This window comes from Pan paniscus, chromosome 21 (assembly GCF_029289425.2).
Source record: "Pan paniscus chromosome 21, NHGRI_mPanPan1-v2.0_pri, whole genome shotgun sequence".
Taxonomy (NCBI): Eukaryota; Metazoa; Chordata; class Mammalia; order Primates; family Hominidae; genus Pan; species Pan paniscus.
This window is the reverse complement of record NC_073270.2, coordinates 6,852,418-6,872,646: the sequence shown is the minus strand read 5'-3', so window position 1 is coordinate 6,872,646 and position 20,229 is coordinate 6,852,418. Positions and strand designations below refer to the sequence as shown.

The 20,229-nt window shown below is 43.3% G+C and overlaps 1 protein-coding gene across 2 annotated transcripts; it reads left to right on the top strand.

Annotated features, from left to right (window-relative positions):
• Positions 1–17: 17 nt before the first annotated feature.
• On the top strand, positions 18–12,775 carry TRMT6 (tRNA methyltransferase 6 non-catalytic subunit). 2 transcript variants are annotated; one of them, XM_034947480.3, is made up of 11 exons: positions 18–337; positions 4,086–4,213; positions 5,705–5,814; positions 6,366–6,457; positions 6,588–6,671; positions 6,936–7,060; positions 7,833–8,191; positions 8,583–8,668; positions 9,265–9,367; positions 9,471–9,557; positions 11,884–12,775. In XM_034947480.3, exons 1-11 carry the CDS (start codon positions 210–212, stop codon positions 12,073–12,075), a joined length of 1,494 nt encoding a protein of 497 aa, XP_034803371.1. In that variant the 5' UTR covers positions 18–209; the 3' UTR covers positions 12,076–12,775. The 2 variants fall into 2 exon arrangements, with proteins under 2 accessions (XP_034803371.1, XP_054960909.1); XM_055104934.1 differs by lacking the exons at positions 18–337; positions 5,705–5,814.
• The last annotated feature ends 7,454 nt before the right edge of the window (positions 12,776–20,229 follow it).

Genomic DNA, 20,229 nt, shown 5'->3' with positions numbered 1-20,229 from the left:
AATCAAGGAGTTTGGCCAGACGGAAGCCGAGAGGGTTCCGGAAGCGGTCTTGAGGTCTGGGCCGGAAAGCGGAAGCGGCGTGCAACACGTGGGGGCGGTGCCGGTCGGAGGGCTCCTAGTGCGCCAGGTTGTGGGAAGTGAGGCTGGCGGTGGCGACAGCCGAGGAGGAGGGGCGGGACGCCGTGGAGCACGGCGACCGGCTGAGCGTCATGGAGGGCTCAGGGGAGCAGCCGGGCCCACAACCACAGCATCCCGGAGACCACCGCATCCGCGACGGCGACTTCGTGGTGCTGAAACGTGAAGATGTGTTTAAAGCAGTACAAGTCCAGCGGAGAAAGTAAGTCAGATCGCTGATTTTAGGGGTCTCCCGCCCCCACCTTGTAGATACCCCCTCCCTCCAGGTTTCTCCACAGAATTCTCCCGCCAGGGTGCCATTCTTGGCTCTCTCGGTCCCCATTCCCCGCCCTCGTTGTCTCCTCGGGTCTTTCTGTCACAGAAGGCTTTTCCACCAGGATCCCGTCCTCGAACCTCATAATCTCCCTTAACCCTCCTGTTTTTCCCGGAGCCCCCTCCATGATTTCATATCTGGCCGTCCACCTTCAGCATCCTTTTCAGTCTTTCCACAGAGTTCCTTCCCCAGAATTCCATTCTTGGCCCTAGGGTGCCAATGCCTCCCTCTCCACACCCCTAATCACCTGTCCTGAAGTTCTTTCCCTAGGACCTTGGGATCTTCACTGTCTTTCCAGAGACACCCCCTCCTTTCTTCACTTTAGGATCTCATCCTTGTCTCCAGAGTCTCCTTCAGGTTCCCCCTTTTTTTCCACCATAGAATCTCCTACTTCCCTAATCCCCCAGTCAGGATCTATCCCACAAAAAATGAAACGTCTCCTACCTAGTCTGGCTTTCTATCCTCTTCTCTACCCAAGCAGGATACACAGAATCGATGAAGGAGACAATTCACCACAGAGTGTGGAATCACTTTGAGTTTGCCTCGTTTTACTCACCAAAGGATTCAACGCTGGGAAAATTGCTAAAAAGCAATTTGCTCAAGGCCTCAGAACTCGAAATTAGGTTTGGTTTGTGCACCTGCTGACTAGTATCGCTCTGTTTTATAGTAGTAAAGAAGTGGGATTTTGATAACTTTCTGGAAGGGCTGGTGAGGTTGTTAAGTCCTAAGAGCTTATTAATGGTGAAAATTTATTGGGATATTTGGATTAATTTATCTGAGAAATACAACCACAGTGTTTTTGTTTTTGAGACGGAGTCTCGCTTTGTCACCCAGGCTTTAGGGCAGTAGTGCAATCTCGGCTCATTGCAGCCTCTGCCTCCAAGGTTCAAGCGATTCTCCTGCCTCAGCCTCCCTAGTGGCTGGGACTCTGGCACCATCACACTCGGCTAATTTTTTTTTTTTGTATTTTTAGTAGAGACGGGGTTTCACCATGTTGGCCAGGCTGATCTCGAACTCCTGACCTCAGGTGATCCACCCGCCTCGGCCTCCCAAAGTGCTGGGATTACAGGTGTGAGCCACCGCACCTGGCCACAGTTTCTTTTGAGCTAGGTTATTGTATTACTTTTGACAGAGATAAGTTGAATGCAATGTCAGGAGAACAGCTTTCTGCAGACTGGGAAGTATGAGATTTGGAATTTCTGATAAGTACTTACTTCAGATGAATTCTTTTACTCCTGGTTTAAGCAAACTGTTGACTGGTATTTAAGGTGAAGCAAGCATCATAAAATAGTCAAGAAACAAGTCTCCAGAGCACTAAGCTGGTGATAACCAAGCTTTTTGCACAAGCACTAATTTAGTAAAGATAAAAAGTTTCTTTTATGAGGGGTATGTTTCTTTTAGTCCGGAAATGTAATACCTGCACCAACCTTTAACCATTTTTAAATTCTTCTTTTTTTTCTTTTTTAAACTAATTAATTTTTTTTGCAGAGACAGAGTTTCACTATGTTGTCTAGGCTAGTCTCCAATTCCTGGGCTCAAGTAATTCCGGCCACCTCAGCCTCCCAAAGTGCTGGGATTACAGGCATGAACAGTGGTTGACCTTCCCCTTTTGTGGTGCCAAAAGGGTTGGAGACCACTGCCCTAAACATTTATTTGGAAATACTTTTCAACAGGCCCTCTTCTTCGCAGAAGTCATAGTGGCAGTTTCCATTTTATTTAGGAAATGACTCTCTAAGCTCAGCTGCATCCCAGGTCAGACTCCCTCATCACCCTTGGGGCTACACTCATCTGATTGGGCAAAAAACAGTCCAGGCTCTCTGAGAAGTAGATTCTGCAAATCCTACTCCTTCCCAGTAAAGATGTGGCCTCCTTATCCCTCTAACTGGGCCCCACATTCCCGACTGGGGCAGTGACCTGTCAAACCAGCCAGTTTTAAGTGACACGCATCATCCCCTCTGCATATCACATAGGCTTGCAGAGAGGTAAACCCACCCATCTCAGATCCAGTGTTTTTGTTTGGTTTGTTTGTTTGTTTGTTTTGTGAGATGGGATCTCACTCGGTCCCCCAGGCTAGAGTGTAGTGGCGTGAACTTGGCTCACTGCAACCACTGCCTCTTGGGCTCAAGCAATCTTCCGCCTCAGCCTCCTCAGTAACTAATTTGTGTACTTTTTGTAGAGAAACTCCTGAATTCAAGTGACCCTCCTGCTTCAGCCTCCCAAGTAGCTGGGACTACAGGTGTGTGCCACTACACCTGGCTAATTTTTTTATTTTTTGTAGAGACGGAGTTTTTCCCCGTCAGCCAGGCTGGTCTCAAACTCCTGGACTCAAGTGACCCACCTGGCCTCCCACAGTTCTGGGATTACAAGTGTGACCCTGTGACCCACCACACCTGGCCAGATCCAGTGTTTCAATAGCACCTAGATGATTAAAGGATGAGGGTAGGGGGTGCACATCTGGGCTGAGCTGAATTGCAACATCTGAGGAGGTTTACATTAGCAAATATTTTGAGTGTCTGTTACATTCTGTTGTATGTAAGTATCTAGGGACCCAGCAAATAACAAGAATTGGCCATATCTGAATCGCTTACGATCATACAGGATTTCCCTCAGATGGTTTGAGTAAGCTTTAATGAAGATGCGACGCAAAAGTGTGGCCGATTTAGGGAACCAATAAAGGTGACACACCCAGAGACCAGCAATGGTGGTAAGCCTCTGACACGGGAGCGTGGGTGATGTGGCAGTATATTCTGTCGTAGTCAGCTTCCTGGCGGCACAGAGAAAGGAAGAGAAGGAGTGGGATGGGGCACAAACAGAATTAACCACCACCTGATTCCCAGAATTCAGTGTTCTGTGCACATGGGCCATGTCCTGAAGCTAGGTGGGCTTTCTACCGTCCTTAGGTCTTTGCTGGAGTAGACCGTGTGGTATAGTGGAAAGAATGAGGCTTGGGGTCAGACACAGATTTGAATTTGAATCCCAGCTCCAACAACACCTTGCAACTGTGAATCTTGGACAAGATACTTCTCCCTGGGCCTCGGATTGCTCTTCTGGAAAGAGCTATGTCCCAGGATTACCGTGAGAATTAAATCAAAAAGTGTGAATCACACCTAGCACACACTGCCTAGCCCCTGGTTGGCACTCAGCAGATGTTAGTTTTCTTTTGAGAAGAAAGGATTGTGTTCCTGTGGGATTTCTCTTTTAAATTGCAATAAGATAAAAAATCTATGTCATAGGAAACCTCAAGTTGCCTGGTCCTCAGTAGAGCATTGTCAGTGTTAGGCTCCATTTCCAAGTGTGTAGATTGTCAGCGTTTATTTGCAAGTATAATTTGCTTTTATTAGATAATTTTCAAATAAAATGGCCGATCAGACCAAGCCCAAGAAATTTGTTAAATCCTTGTTACTTCGATGAGTCTTTGCTTCCCCTTTCCAAAATTCAGTGTTCTTGTGGCTTATTCATTAATTTTATGTCTCTATCCCAACCAGGTTCTCTCTAGTTCCTTTGTTGCTTTATGTTCAGAGATAATGCTGCTGATCATCCATTGTGGAGACCACTTTTGAAATAAACTGTAGTGAACATGTCTTTTCTGTACTGGATACAAAAGATATTCAGTTAATTGATTACTTTTTTTCCCTAGAAAAGTAACTTTCGAAAAACAGTGGTTCTACCTGGATAACGTCATTGGCCATAGTTACGGAACTGCATTTGAAGTGACCAGTGGAGGAAGTCTACAGCCCAAGAAGAAGAGGGAAGAGCCTACTGCAGGTGCACATTTTGGATGCGTGAAATAGATGCTCTCCAACTGACTAGTCAGAAACATCTCAACCTCCACCTAATTCCCAAGTGCTAGGCCATGCTATCCCAAAAGAAATCTTAACTCATAATCTAAGAACTGCAGCTCAGTGGAGTGAAGCAAGTACTGCCTTTGGCCATGAGATAACCTGGATTCTGGCTCCAGCCCACCATTAAATGGTTCTCTGTTCTTGGGCCAGGCATTTAATCCTATGAGTCGTTGCTGCGTCATTGCAAGAACATAATGTAAAGTTCTTTCAGTGCCCAGAAGTTATGTAACAGCTGTGAGGTGGTTAGCATATGGTGTAGAGGTTAAGAGGTCTGATTTTGGGTCCAGCTAAGTTCAATTTCTACCTTCATCACTTGCCTTGTACCGTTGGGCAACTTATTTGATTTCTGTGAGTCTTATATCCTTATACATGTAAAATAGGGTCATAAACACATTTAATGCCTAGGTTGTATTGAGTGTTCTATGATATGACTCATAGGAAGTTCTGAATAGTGTCTTGCTTTTAGTAAGGGCCCATAATTTTAGCTATTACTATTATTATTTCTTAACAACCTCTTGTCCAAAAGCTGCTATTGTTAATTAAAATTATATTTATTAAAATGAACATTGAGAGTATCTTATTAATTAAAACACAAGTAATTATTTGAAGTTAAATACTATTAAAGTTTTGAGTCAAACCTGTTATTTAGATACATTTAAATTAATATCCATATTTTTACTAAGCACCAAATATATGCCAGGTATAATTTGGCACTGCAATTATAGCAGTTCATAAGATAGACTGTCGTATAAAATGTGCTTACCAGTTGGAACACCAAAAATAATCAGGTAGACAAGCAAACAGCATGATTTCTGATGGTGAAGTGACACATGCTATGAAGATAATAAAGCGGGGGCGTGTACTAATTCAGTAAAGCGAGAGAATGAGCTCAGCCTCAAGTGATAGAAAGGATCCAGCCACTCAGACATCTGTCATAGAACCTTCCAGGCAGAGGAAGCAGCAGGTGCCAAAAGCCTGCTGTGGGACCTTGCTGGGTGTGTTCAAGGAACAGAAAGAAGGCCATTGTGGCTGAAGCTAAAGTGTCAAGAGATCAGGCCAGGAATGATAGGCAGGGGCCAGATCATTTATGACCTTGCAGGTCATCTTTGGAGTGTATTCTTATTGCTATGGGAAGCCACTGTATGGTTTTAAGCATGGGGTAGATGAGTCAAATTGCATTTAAACAAAGAGCACTCTGGCATCCAGGTGGATAGTAGGGGGGCAAGACTGGGAGCAGGAAGATGACTTAGAGGCTTGGAGTAGTTTTGGCAGGAAAGGATAGTGTGATGGGGGCAGTGCAGCTGGGAGGCCAGACTTGAGTGGCTGATGGACTGGATGTGGATATGAACTCAGAAAAAGAAAGTGTCAAATAATTTCAGACCATAAATGTCAATAGAGCAATTTCTTTCCTTAGAGACTAAAGAAGCGGGCACTGATAATCGAAATATAGTTGATGATGGGAAATCTCAGAAACTTACTCAAGATGACATAAAAGCTTTGAAGGACAAGGGCATTAAAGGAGAGGTAATATTCAAAGGATTTTTAGTTTTGTTTTTGTCTGTTTGGCATTTAGGAAACTGTTTGGTTTTTAAAGCAGACTGTACCTAAGGTAAAACAAAAAAATAACGTTATAGCTTTGACAGAAATAGGTTGAAATGTACATGTTACTCAACATTTCAAAGATTTTATGTCTTATATACAGAAATATAAGTGAATGACATTACTAATGTCAGTGGTAGAGAATGTAATAACAGTGCATATCAGGATTTAACTTTGTTCCTTTTCAGTAATGTTTTCAGCCAGTGTCTTCAGAAATTAGTTTCCTTTACCTCTCTTCTCCTTTTGTTGGATATCTCTGTTCTTTTACCTTGGTTTAAGTGGAGTTATAAAGTACTTGTATTTTATTATGAATTCCAAATAGAGTATAGAAATATAAAGTTCATCTATTTGGACTTCTGTGGAAAAGGGATTGGAGAATCAGACCATTGGATCCATTCTTGGGTAAGAAGCCTTTGGAAATTACTTGTTTTGTGAAAGTAAAGTTTCAGAAAATCTACCTGCTCCTTTTCTTATAGGAAATAGTTCAGCAGTTAATTGAAAATAGTACAACATTCCGAGACAAGACAGAATTTGCCCAAGATAAATATATTAAAAAGAAGAAAAAAAAGTAAGTAGTTTTTATTTTAAAAGGCCGACAATATTAAACTTCTTATATGTTTATAAAATATACATTTTATTACAAATAAAATATTTTAAGTCATTTTTTTAAATCAGCGTTCTGTTTTTTCTTCCCCCAGATATGAAGCCATCATTACTGTTGTGAAGCCATCCACCCGTATTCTTTCAATTATGTATTATGCAAGAGAACCTGGAAAAATTAAGTACGCTTTGTTTCCTTTCAAAAGTATAATTGGGGGAAGTATGTCTTTAAGAAAGTCATGATTTTAAGTAAAATGAAAAAGCTTGCTCACCTGCATAAAGTATCCTCCTACCTCATAAATTGTAAGTCCTTTTACTGTCACCTCCAAAGCAATCAATAATCTTATCAACACAATTTTAATAAAGCAAACAAAACTTGAAAAATGATGATTAAAATAATAGGCTTTACTTAGCTAAAAATGAACAAATTATTGTTTTTACTTTAGCCACATGAGATACGATACACTAGCCCAGATGTTGACGTTGGGAAATATCCGTGCTGGCAACAAAATGATTGTGATGGAAACGTGTGCAGGCTTGGTGCTGGGTGCAGTGATGGAACGAATGGGAGGTAAGATTTAATATTTCCATTTTCAACAAAACCCCACCCTGATGTGAGTAAAGGTGGTCCAAAAATGTAAACTCATGGAACGCCAAATTGAATTACTTCAGGGTTAACAAAGTGACTTGGGTGAACCTGCACGGCTCCTAGCATGGGGACCTTCTTACACAGTCTCCATCACCCAGCCCCCCACCCTTGGGTACCCCCAAACCCATGGCAATTGTCCTTTCTAGCTTCACTGTCAGTGGGCATGATGCTGGAGCCTGTGGCTGGCTAGGGCTTTCGGGACAGTGATTTTAGTAAACTCCTGGGTAGCTGGTGCTCATTTCATTGGGCCTAAATTGAAGGGATTGAGTGGGAAGATTACTAAGCATGTATTCTCTCTGGAAGAATACAACACAGCCTGATTTGTCTGGTTTTTTTCTGACCCCATAGAAGGTAAGAACTTGTAACTGCTCCATTTGAGGATCGGAGTGAGGGGAAGCAGAGTCAGTCACCGATCATGTGACATCCAAATTTGCAGACACAGGGTTTTACAATAGTATCAAGTGGGGATAAGCTTCTCTGAGTCTTCCTGCTATCTGCTTTAGAATTATATTGCCTCCATTGGTAATACTCATAGACTCCAAACAGACTCCCTGAGGAGCTGCACCATCCTTCAGCCTCTGAATAAAGTACTAATAGAAAGACCTTCAGTCTCATTACTGTGGAGGACTCACTGAGGGTTTACGTGGTCTAGAGTCACTCCACGGGCAGATGTTTGTTTCTTTTATCTGTTCAGGTTTTGGCTCCATTATTCAGCTATACCCTGGAGGAGGACCTGTTCGGGCAGCAACAGCATGTTTTGGATTTCCCAAATCTTTTCTCAGTGGTCTTTATGAATTCCCCCTCAACAAAGTGGACAGTCTTCTACATGGAACATTTTCTGCCGAGATGTTATCTTCAGAGCCAAAAGACAGTGCTTTGGTTGAAGAAAGTAATGGCACACCGGAGGAAAAACAGGCTTCTGAACAAGAGAATGAAGACAGCATGGCAGAGGCCCCAGAGAGCAACCACCCAGAAGACCAGGAAACAATGGAAACAATTTCTCAAGATCCAGAACATAAGGGGCCTAAAGAGAGAGGAAGCAAAAAAGATTATGTAAGGATGCCAAGAGTCCCCACCACCCCCATAATCTCAGTCCCTCAGTTAACTTCAGTTAAGTCATGAGATTTAGTTTGGCTTTGGTGTATTAGCTCCCAAGATGATAACTATCAAAACAGAGAACAAGTGTGTGTACATGTATACAAACGTGTGATTCGGTCTTTGGGATGGAGCTTTAGGATACAGAAGCGTTGCATAGATAGCTTAATCATGGTTTTTATAGTATATAGGCTTTCTTGTGTATTTGCAACTTCCTTATAAACAGCCTGCTTCTATTGGTTTAGTCCAAGTTGATAAATATTGTTGAAATGTTTTGACAGGCCAGAGCATTTCCATAAATTTGACTGAAAGACCCCAGTACATTGATTTCTTATTTTTCTTTCTGAAGATTCAGGAAAAACAGAGGAGACAAGAAGAGCAGAGGAAAAGACATTTAGAGGCTGCCGCTCTGCTGAGTGAAAGAAACGCAGATGGGTGCGTTGATGGAAGAAGGCAGGAGACTCCTCAGTGCCTGTGGGCTCTGCTTCAGACAGATTGGCATTCTCTTCCTCCTTGTCTGCTTTGATTCTAGTGGGACCCGAGATGAGGATTTTGTCTTGGGGGTTTTTTAAAGAAAGGAGGCTGAGGCTGGCAGGGGTGGGGAATTGATGATGCTGGTTTCAGAGTTTCAGAAGAAATTGAATCTTCTCCATCACTGCATCAAGATGGGCCTTGTGGTCCCACTGGATGCAGGGGATGGGGCACTCAAATGCTGCGATACAGGCTATAACAGATATCCACAAAGCAGCTTATGCAGTGTTGGATTTGTTTCCAGGTGACTTTTTTTTAAAAATCAAGAATGTCATTAAATGCGACTTAGAGTTGCCAAGTACCACAAGAGCTTCTAACCTAGTTCGCGTTTCCTAGAAAGAAATAGCTCATGATTGTATTCTGTTTTGGATTTCTAGAATGTTATATTTAAATCTCTTTGTGAGTCATGCAAATTAAATACATCATTTTAAATGCATTTTAAAACCTGTGCTCCACTTTGAGGGTGTAGAGAAATAATTTGTCTGGCATTTTCCTTACAGTTTAATTGTAGCTAGTCGTTTCCACCCCACTCCCCTGCTGCTGTCTTTGCTGGACTTTGTGGCCCCTTCAAGGCCGTTTGTGGTCTACTGTCAGTACAAAGAGGTAATACTGGAATGGAATGGGCAGGAATTCTTATGTCTGAATGTTGATTCTTAAACTGCATCCCAGGAAGTAGTTCTTAACAGAATTCTGTTTTTGTCTGCAGCCTCTGTTGGAATGCTACACAAAACTGCGGGAGAGGGGAGGGGTCATCAACCTCAGGCTGTCTGAAACCTGGCTCAGAAATTATCAGGTACGTGTTCTTACAGCCAGTCCCAAGAGCTGCCCTCCCGAGACTTGACTGTCCTTGCAGTAGTACTAGAAGTCATTAAATAGAGTTATCTCAGCCAGGCACAGTGGCTTATGCCTGTAATCCCAGCACTTTGGGAGGCCAAGGCAGGCAGATCGCTTGAGCCCAGGAGTTCAAGACCAGCTTGGGCAACATGGTGAAACCCTGTCTCTACAAAAAAAAATACATAAATTGGCTGGGCATGACCCTGTATCTACAAAAAATATAAAAATCAGTCAAGCATGGTGGCAGGTGCCTGTAGTCCCAGTTACTCAGGAGCTGAGGTGGAAAGATTGCTTGAACCCAGGAGGTCGAGGCTGCAGTGAGCCGAGATCCCACCACTGCACTCCAGCCTGGGTGACAGAGTAAGACCCTGTCTCAAAAACAAAACAAAATAAAAATAGAGATGTCTCTGTTTCTTTCTACAGGGATGGAGATTTCTCATGGCTGTTACTCAGAGAATATGCCCCTGACTTTTTGTGACCCTTTTTTTCTCTTGTTATGTCAGAATATATTACTCTGTAACTCTGCCCTAAAGACATTTAAAATGCAAACCATTATGGTTCTTATTTCCCCAAGGCCTCAATATCACTGTGGATGATGTAATTGACAATAGCAAAATTCCCAGGTGGATGAGAAACTGGCCCTTTCCTCTCTGCCAGGATGTTTTTGCAGCAAGTTTTCAGGATTTACTGGTGGGCTCTGTGTCAGTTCAGGTCTTCTAGAAGACATATGCTAAGATGGAAGTTGAAGTGTAAGAGATTTATTGAGGGAAATGCCTTAGAAAGATAAGGGGAGAGGGAGCAAGATTGGTGGTGCAGGTTGATGCCTGGGCAAGGAGTGGGTAGAGAAAGGAGGATGGTAGGAAGAGGCTGCAGTGCTGCTCTGGAGAAAGTCTCCATGAGGCTGATGGCGAGCCCAAGTGGAAAGATCGCCATTCAAGGAGCCCTGTGTTAAGCAGAAATGCTCCAGCTCTGGTACCCATGCTCAGTTACTGACTGGAAGCAACCCATGGCCTCCCTCAGTGTGAATGCTGCAGTGGATCCCAAAGGAGCGGCAGCTGGAGATGTTCTACTGCCTGAATGCCTCTCAGCCGTTCCCTCATGAAGGGAGATCTGAGGGGAGCACCTCCATGCTGCCGTAGGCCCCGTCTCATTGCTTGGTGTCTTACCACACTGTAGTGGGGATGCTGTTGAGCCTTGGGTAACCCTGCCCTTTGTGGAGGTTGTCTGTCTTGGCTAAGGTTACAGGAGAAAGGAGAGAAGCTGCCTTGGCAGAGTTAACAGGGTAGCGGGGAAGGGAGGTTTGGAGTGTAGTACATTCAGTAGCAACTTCTCCATAGACCCAAGCTCCATTATTGGCCATGAAGCTTCCTGAAGCCAGGAGAAAGAAAGCTATATGCACAGTTCTAGAGTACTGCCAGGACCATTACCCATTCTCCACCAGAAACATGCTTCAGTTTCTAGATAAACCTGGGCTGAACTGAAAACTGCTTCAGTTCTTTTTCTTCTCTTTTTTTTTTTCATTTTTGAGACAGAGTCTCGCTCTGTCGCCCAGGCTGGAGTGCAGTGGCGCGATCTTGGCTCACTGCAACCTCTGCCTCCCGGGTTCAAGCAATTCTCCTGCCTCAGCCTCCCGAGTAGCTGGCATTACAGCTGTGTGCCACCACGCCTGGCTAATTTTTGTATTTTTAGTAGAGACGGGGTTTCACCATGTTAGCCAGGCTGATCTCAAACTCCTGACCTTGTGATCCGCCTGCCTCAGCCTCCCAAAGTGCTGGGATTACAGGCGTGAGCCACCATGCCCGGCCAGTTTTATTTTTCAAAAGAAAATCAGTTAAACCAATTTCTACACTTTTCTTTGCATTGTAATGTGAAGAAATGGGTCCTTAGAAGTTGGTCCATTTAAAGCCTGGTGCCGTGGCTCATATCTGTAATCCCAGCACTTTGGAAAGCCAAGGCGGGAGGTTCACTTGAGGCCAGGAGTTCGAGGTTACAGTGAGCCAAAATCTCACTACTGCACTCCAGCCTGAGGAACAGAGTGAGACCCTGCCTCTTAAAAAGAAAGAGAGAGAGAGAAAGGAAGGAAGGGAGGGAGGAAGGAAGGGAAGGAAGGAAGGGAGGGAGGGAGGGAGGGAGGGAGGAAGGGAGAAGAAAAGGAAGAAAAAGAAATGTCCATTTAAATCATCAAGAGAACCTGTGTTGTTTAAATTCTGATTTTTGGTATATGTGTTGTTAGCATGGACTTTATTGTCTTAGGAAAGCATGAATGTCTTTTCTGTCTTGATTAGGTTTTGCCAGATCGAAGTCATCCTAAACTGCTGATGAGTGGAGGTGGGGGTTATCTTCTCTCCGGCTTCACCGTTGCCATGGACAACCTTAAAGCAGACACCAGCCTCAAATCTAATGCAAGCACTTTAGAATCACACGAGACTGAGGAGCCTGCAGCTAAAAAACAAAAATGCCCAGAGTCTGACTCTTAACCCTTTTGAGAATTGCTCTGAATTTTGTTCTCAGGCATTATACAGTTAGTAATTAAACTTTAAATGCCATTACTACTTGTTTTTTCATATCCCAAGAATAAGAACATGTCTATGTACCCGTTTCTAGAAAGGAGGAGTATATGCCTTTTGTCTATTTCTGACACAGATGCATTTGGTCTGTCAAAACTGCAACCATGGGGTATGTAGTATGACCAACTGCATTTAACAAAACTACTCTAAGTACTTCTAAATATTCTGTGCAAATATCTTGAGAACTTCAACATCCTAAAAATGTGTTTCTACAAGACTTTATATTTTAAGCTAAGTGGAATAATACAACGTAACTAAAACATGGCGGGTACCGAAAGGAGGGCAATTCATGGAAGAAATTTCCTCTGTTCATTCCGTTCTCTTCAACCTGAGCAATATGGATGTGTGAGTGTGTGATTTATTATGGTACCAAAAATGTCCGCCTTCTTTCCTGCAGTGGAATAAGCTTTTTTGAAATGCTAAGGTTTTATTTTAATAGTTGACAACCTGGGAAAGTTCTGAGTATTTATTTTACTGCTCTTTTTTGTGCATAGAAAGGTTTAGTAGGGTACTTTTTTGCATTAATTTGCCAATACTCTTATTCTTTGTTCTAAATAAAGTGACTAGAATTTTTGTGTACTATTCAATTAAAGGAAACAAATGTCTTTTCCCCCTCTGTGGTCTTATGGATACACATTTGCACACACACACATGTATGTATATAGATGTTGGTATATATACACACATATATTTATATATACATAGATATATACATACACATGCAAGTGGAGACATAGATTGTACCACCTGTATGAATATGTATGTACACATGGGGACAGAAAGAGTGTGCAATCTATTTGAACTATATCAAAGTCTTGTGCAGGACTTAGACCAGTTCTCATTGTATTAGTGTCATTCCTTGTCAAATGTCCCTAAAGTGCCTTTCTTGATTATTAATGCTGAAGAACTCTGTCATGATTAGATGGTTACCCTTTCTAAGCTCTGAAAAACTCTTAATCATTTGATCATGTGCTGTAGCAAAGAAAGTGTTTAGAATCAGCCAAGGCTCTTGTTCATTTGAGAGATTGAGTCTTGCTCACTGGAACATGGTCATTGTTTGCGTTGCTCCTGTCATAGAATAGGCCTGTATCATACAGCAAGGAACATCTCAGAAAAAAAATTTTTTTTCCAAATAGCATGTGCTATGCCAATGTGATTACTAAGTACAATTTTGAGTCCTTTATCCTAATTGCTATTAAAGAATAAAAATGTTGGCCGGGCACAGTGGCTCATGCCTGTAATCCCAACACTTTGGGAGGCCCGGGCAGGCGGATCACCTGAGGTCAGGAGTTCAAGACCAGCCTGACAAACATGTTGAAACCCCATCTCTACTAAAAATTCAAAAATTAGCCATGCGTGGTGGCTAACGCCTGTAATCCCAGCTACTTGGGAGGCTGAGGCAGGAGAACCGCTTGAACCCGGGAGGCGGAGGTTGCAGTGAGCCAAGATCACGCCATTGCACTCCAGCCTGGGCGACGAGTGAAACTGCCTCAAAAAATAAATAAAAATGAAAATGTTTCCTACTGTGATTCTTCTAACAGTGATGCAGTCAGTGATGTCATGTGGGCTTTCGGCCGATTGTGACATATGGTCTGTCTATTGTAGAGGACATGCCTGGATTGGCACCTCACGGAACGTGTTGCAAGCTGGTGTCACACACACATATAGCTAATCAAGTTTGGACAAGGAGAACAGAAAACTGCATAGATTAGAATCAGTAGTGGCTGGTCTCCTGGTTACTGGTTTGCAAGTTGCATTCCATTCCCTAAGTCTTTTCTCTTGAGTTTCTTGAGCAAGGGGTCTGGGGTCTGAGCTACCAAGGCCCTGCATTCTCATGTTACCTTGTGAACTCATCTTACCAATGCCAACAGCATAAGTTAATCTGTATTTTTTTTTCTCATTCATATAGTTTACTTAATCTGAGTACAGATGACTGAATTCTGTGGTTTGCAAACTTAGCAATGGAAAACTTAGAATCCCCTGGAGGGCTTGGTAAGCAGAGGCCATTGGACCCTCCACCCCACAGAATAAAATTTCAGTACTTCCGGAGTGGTACAGAGCATTTGCATTTCAAGTAGTTTCCAGGTGATACTGGTGCTGTTGGTCCAGGAACCGCCCATTGGGAACCACTACCGTGTGCATGCACTTCATGGGTACAGTTAAATACAGGATGTTTTTGTCTTGTGTTTAAAGTGGACATTCACCTTTGGAGCAGATGAACGGATAATTTTATGATTTTTGGACATCCAGCCACCAGAGGAGTTATGTAGAATAGCACTTTAATGAATGGCAATCAAGAAGTCAAAGACAAAAATCATTCTGTAACATCCATCCTGTTCCTCCACTGGACTAGGGTACTTGGCAATATAGCATGGCACCCATTACAGGGCATTTTTTAGCTTAAAGGTACACTAAAATTGTATGAAGCAAATACTGAGCAATCATTCATGCACTGGTTGTATATTGAAAAGCCAAAAATAGCCTTTTCTCAATACATAGTGAAGCTTTGGGGAAAAAATGGAGTGTTTGCATGTTGTTTTAAAGTGTTGGTTGTAAATATTGTAAGAACAGTACTAAATACTAAAACGCATGTCCTAAAAATCCATGATCAGGATTCACTTTATCCTGATTTTGTAATGCATTTAAGTGCAGTGCTAGAAAGGAACAGAGTGTATCTAATAACTTGAAATATAATGTTGCTCTAGGCTAGTATTAATTTTTATAAAAAGGATTACAATTTTCCTTGAACTTAACTATGTAGCACAGGTCAGATGGTGAGAGAGGTAAGTCCCTGAATAGCTACTTAAAAAGCAACCAGTAACCTTTTAACTACCATATTAACCTTTACTAGGCACCCACAGCTATCTGAGTTTTTATGAGAAAGGGCAAAATCTTTGAAGCATAGGAAATGAATATCATACTCTACCCACTCCTTTTGGAAGGCCTTTTTTACAGTTCTATTAATAACCTGGGGCTTTTTTGTTTTTGTTTTTGTTTTTTACTCTTAGCTGAGATATCATTAAAACAAGACTGGAAAGATTTTGACATTTCATTTTTGCTTTGACAGGTAACAAGGTGCTGTGGATATTTTGTTTTGAAAGAGGGGTAGGTCAATCTGTTGGATGTTTGGTCTACATAGTGTTATAATTCTAAGCCAACAAACTTTAAAAAGTGGAGAAATTAATCCAGGGGAAATGATAGCAGGCATTCTTTTGCCTTTTGGGAATACTTTTCCTTAATCAAATGCTTAGGTGGGTAGTGACCTCTCAGTGCTCTCCTGTCACCTGTGAGTGACACAAAATAGGAGCTATAAACTAGATTAAATTAAATTAAATTAAATAATTAAATTATATAGACCAGACTTGTTGGCTCACGCCTGTAATCCCAGCCCTTTGGGAGACCAAGGAGGGTGGATCACTTGAGGTCAGGAGTTTGAGACCAGCCTGGCCAACATGGTGAAACCCCTTCTCTACTAAAAATACAAAAATTAGCTGGGTGTGATGGCAGGCACCTGTAATCCCAGCTAGTTGGGAGGCTGAGGCAGGAGAATCACTTGAACCTAGGAGGCAGAGGTTGCAGTGAGCTGAGATCACACCACTGCACTCCAGCCTGGGCATCAGAGTGAGACTCTGTCATTCATAAATAAATAAATAAATAAATAAATAAATAAATAAATAAAAGTCATATGGTGACAGATTCAAGAAAAGAGATAAAAATAAGAAAGAATATGATTAATTTAAATCAGCGGGCAGCAAATCTGGCCCACTACAAGTTTTTTGTATGGCCTGTAACGAAAGATTTTTACATTTTTAAGTGGTTGAAGCGGAAAAGTAAAAAAAATAAAATAAATGTGTGACATGGGAAAATTACATGAAATTCAAACTGAAGTTTTATTGGAACGCAACCACTCTTAATTTGTTTATGTATTGTCAATGGCTGCTTTCACACTGTGGCAAAGTTGAATAATTGTGATAGAGCCCATATGGTCTCAAAGCCTAAAATACACACTTTCTGGGCCTTTGTGAAAAACTTTGCTGATCACTGATTTCAGTGGTGTGATGAGACGGATTGTGGCACTGGTGGAAACGGGAGAGCAGCCCTTTGGAGCAGCCACAGTGGGAAGCAGGTTTGGTGTGAGCAGCAAGCAACAATGGACAGTAGTGTGACATCCAGAGCTCCTTCTCAGTCCGCTGGACCTATCAGCAGTGTCTGACACCATCCATCCCTCTCCTTGCCAGGCTTTTCCTCCCTTGGCTTCTAGAACACCACTCTCTCCTGGTTTCCCTCCTACCTCTCCAGCCTTTCTTTCTGTATCTCTCTTACTGGTTCTTCCTCATCTCTGAAACTTCTAAACATTGGCATGCCTCAGGGCTCAGCACTTGCACTTCTTCCTTTTCTTGTCTACACTCACTCCCTAGGGTGTTTGGAGGATTTGGGGACTGATCAAAGAGAAAGACATGACCATGAGATGGCAGCAGCACACACATATTTTATTGGTGATGGTGACATTCTGACAGGTTTGCATAGGGGTAGGGGGATGTCCCTTAGAGCAAGAGTCTGTCCAAAGAGCACACACTACAGGTGTTGCTACTCGGGAGAGGAGGAAAGGCAAGGATACCCCCGAGGGAGGGGAGAGTCAGAAACAAGGCTTATGTGTCTAGGTGGTGTTGCACAGCAGCACAGAGGGGAGTCTCTGGGTCAGAGAGCTCCGAAGGACAGGGACGGCTTGAGGTTTGTGTTTTTGTTTTTGGCTTTATTTTTCTGAGACAGGGTCTCACTCTGTCACCCAGGCTGGAGAGCAGTGGCATGATTTCAGTTCACTGCAACCTCCACCTCCCAGGCTCAAGTGATCCTCCCACCTCAGCCTCCCAAGTAGCTGGGACTACAGGCGCATGCCACCACACATAGCTAATTTTTGTATTTTTAGTAGAGACAGGGTTTCGTTATATTGCCCAGGCTGGTCTCGAACTCCTGAGCTCAAGCGATCTGCCTGCCTCAGCCTCCCAAAGTGCTGGGATTAACACCGCACTTAAGGTCTTATAACCACAAGGCTCTATGTTATCAATGGCCAACAGATGCTGGGTATAGTTTCACCGGGTATGTACCAGGAAGGCCCTGAATGGCTAAAAATTGGCGTCAAATTTGTTTAAAATAATTGGATGTGTAAAAATTTGAGTTTGGCTTCTGCAGTAATCAGTGTCAGCCTGCAATGAAGAAATAAACAATCTATGAGCCAATACACAGAGGCCATCTTTGACTCATTTATATAACTCTAGGTGATCTCACCCAGTTTTAAGGCTTTAAATACCGTCTCTATGATGATGACTCCCACATGCAGTCTTCAACACAGGCCTTTTCCTCCAGCACTGGCTCATATACCCAGCTCAACACCTCTGCTGGGTATCTATTCACGTCTCAAACTTAACAAGTTCAAATCTGAGCTCCCCATCTCTCCCCTCCCAAACCAGTCCCTCCTGCAGTCTCCCCATCTGTTTTCCCAGGTGCTCAGGCCTAAAGCCTTGGTATTCTCCTCTCATTCCCTCATGCCACACCAAAACCAGCAGCCCTACCTGTCAGCTCTGTCTCCAGAATAGATCTAGAATTCTACCACTGCTCCCCATTCCCAGTGCCACCACCTTGGGCCCTGCCATCACAATGACCCACCAGGGCCATTACAGTGCCCTCCTTATTGGTTTCTGTGTTTCTGCCTTCACTTCCCCTACAGCCATCTCTCAACCCAGCAGCCAGTGTTGTTATAAACATAAAGCAAATCCTATCAGTCATCCGTTGAGAACTCTCCAATTGCAAAACAAAAGTCCTTACCAGGACCTACAGAGAGCCCTGCGTGACCTGGCCCCTGCTGCCTCTCTAAGCTCACCTCCTACGACGGTCTCCCACTCTGGCCTCTTGTTCTTCTTCAAACATGCCAAACACATTCCCGACCCAGGGCCTTTGCACCTACTATTCCCTCTGCCCGAAATGTCCTTGCCCCAGGTGTCCACATGGCTCACACCCTTTCTTTAGGTCTTTCATCAACAGATACTTTCTCAGTGAAGCCTGTCGTATATGTGAGTGTCAGGATCCTGGACTGCAGAATTGTAATTACTGCAATTAATTAATTATTTCAGCACCTGAAATCTCCTGATTATATTATGTGTTTGTTGTTCGTTTGTTTGTTTTGAGACAGAGTTTCGCTCTTGTTGCCCAGGCTGGAGTGCAGTGGCACGATCTCAGCTCACTGCAACCTCCATCTCCTGGGTTCAAGTGATTCTCCTGCCTCAGCCTCCCGAGTAGCTGGGATTAGAGGCAACTGCCACTACGCCCAGCTATTTTTTGTATTTTTAGTAGAGTAGAGTTTCACCATGTTGACCAGGCTGATCTCCAACTCCTGACCTCAGGTGATCTGCCTGCCTCGACCTCCCAAAGTGCTGGGATTACAGGGGTGAACCACCCACCCGGCCTCCTGATTATACTATGTTTTACAGTGGCATGGTGTGTATTTTCATTTTGTAATAATAGGACCCTTTCTCTCCTCCTGTCCCACCTCTGTGTTATAACTCCTTCTCGATAAACTTGTCATGATATTATAAATCATGACAATATATTCAAATAAGAAAATAAATCTAAAAGTTAAATTACAGGTGGCTGCATCTGCACACAGATTTAGAGGATGTGGCACTGAGGCCATTGTTTCTCATTGTATTAGATACCTAGGGCTGCCATAACAATGTGCCACAAGCTGAGTGGCTTAAAACAACAGAAAAGTATTCTATTGCATATCTGGAGGCCAGAAGTCTGAAACCGAATTGTTGGCAGAGGCAGTGTTCCCTCTGACAGTTCTAGGGCAGAATCCTTCCTTAACCGTACCAGAAAAATCTGGTAACCCAGGCATTTCTTGGCTTGAAGAGGCATAGCTCCAGTCTTTGCCTCTGTCTCCACATGGTATTCTCCTCTGTGTGTGTGTTTGTCTCTGAATTTCCATCTTCTTGTAAGGACACCAATAATACTAGAAACTCTAATGACCCCATCTTAACTGCGGAGACCTGATTTCCAAATAAGGTCACATTCATGGGTGCCAGTAGTTAAGACTTCTTCATTTTGGGGACAAAATTCAACCCATAATCCTCATTTATAAGCCTTTCAGGACTACTTAATGTTTTTACAATGGACATAAATTATTTTGATTAAAAGTGGGAAAAACAGTGGCCCAGATTGTTCTTCACTTCTTCCTGAAGAAATGGTGACATCCCCAAGATCCTAATTGTACCATCTGAGCAGCACGTATTGGGTGGGATTCTCTTGGATGTCTCCTTCATCTTTGATAGACCATCTACACCTTCACGTTTCCCTCCCCTGGGGTGTTTGCAAACTAAAATGAAAAGATGTACTAATGTGCAGAGCCTCAACAAGGCAGATGCCAGGGGGAAGCTGGGGGGTGCCATATGCATTGCACTCTAGCTTCCAGCAGCTTTCCTTGTGAGCAGTGCCCAGTGTGTGAGTGTGTGTGTGTGTGTGTGTGTGAGAGATTTGCCAGGCTGGCATTTGGTGTATTGCTGGGTTTTGTTTTCTCTCCTACAGAGAGTAAATCATTTTTCACCTTGGGCCCCTGAATCTCTCTTTAGGAAAGGATTTTGTTTTCTGCTGGGCTGTGATAGGAAAAAAGGAAGAGACATTGTACTCTGTGCATGTGAGTACATGCTGAGCATTTCCCAGTATCTTGTATCAGGATATATTAAGACAAGGGGTTGCAAGTGCAGGTATACTATTTGGCATAATATAAGCCTTGACTTTGGATAGTTTCTTAGGTCAGGGTCCCCCAGGAGCAAACCCTGAGACAAGTATTTGAGAACAAGCAGTTTATATGAGAGATGACCCCAGGAAACACCAGCAGGGTCACCAGTGGGCAGTGGAAAAGGTAAAGGCAGCCAATAAAGGCTGCATTATTGGGCAGGTCACTGCTGTGGCACCTGGGGCATGATCCACAGAGGAAGTCTGGGAGGCAGTGCAGAATATGTGCCTCAGCGTCTCTCCACCTGAGGGGGGTGGGTGCTGGCCTGCTTTATT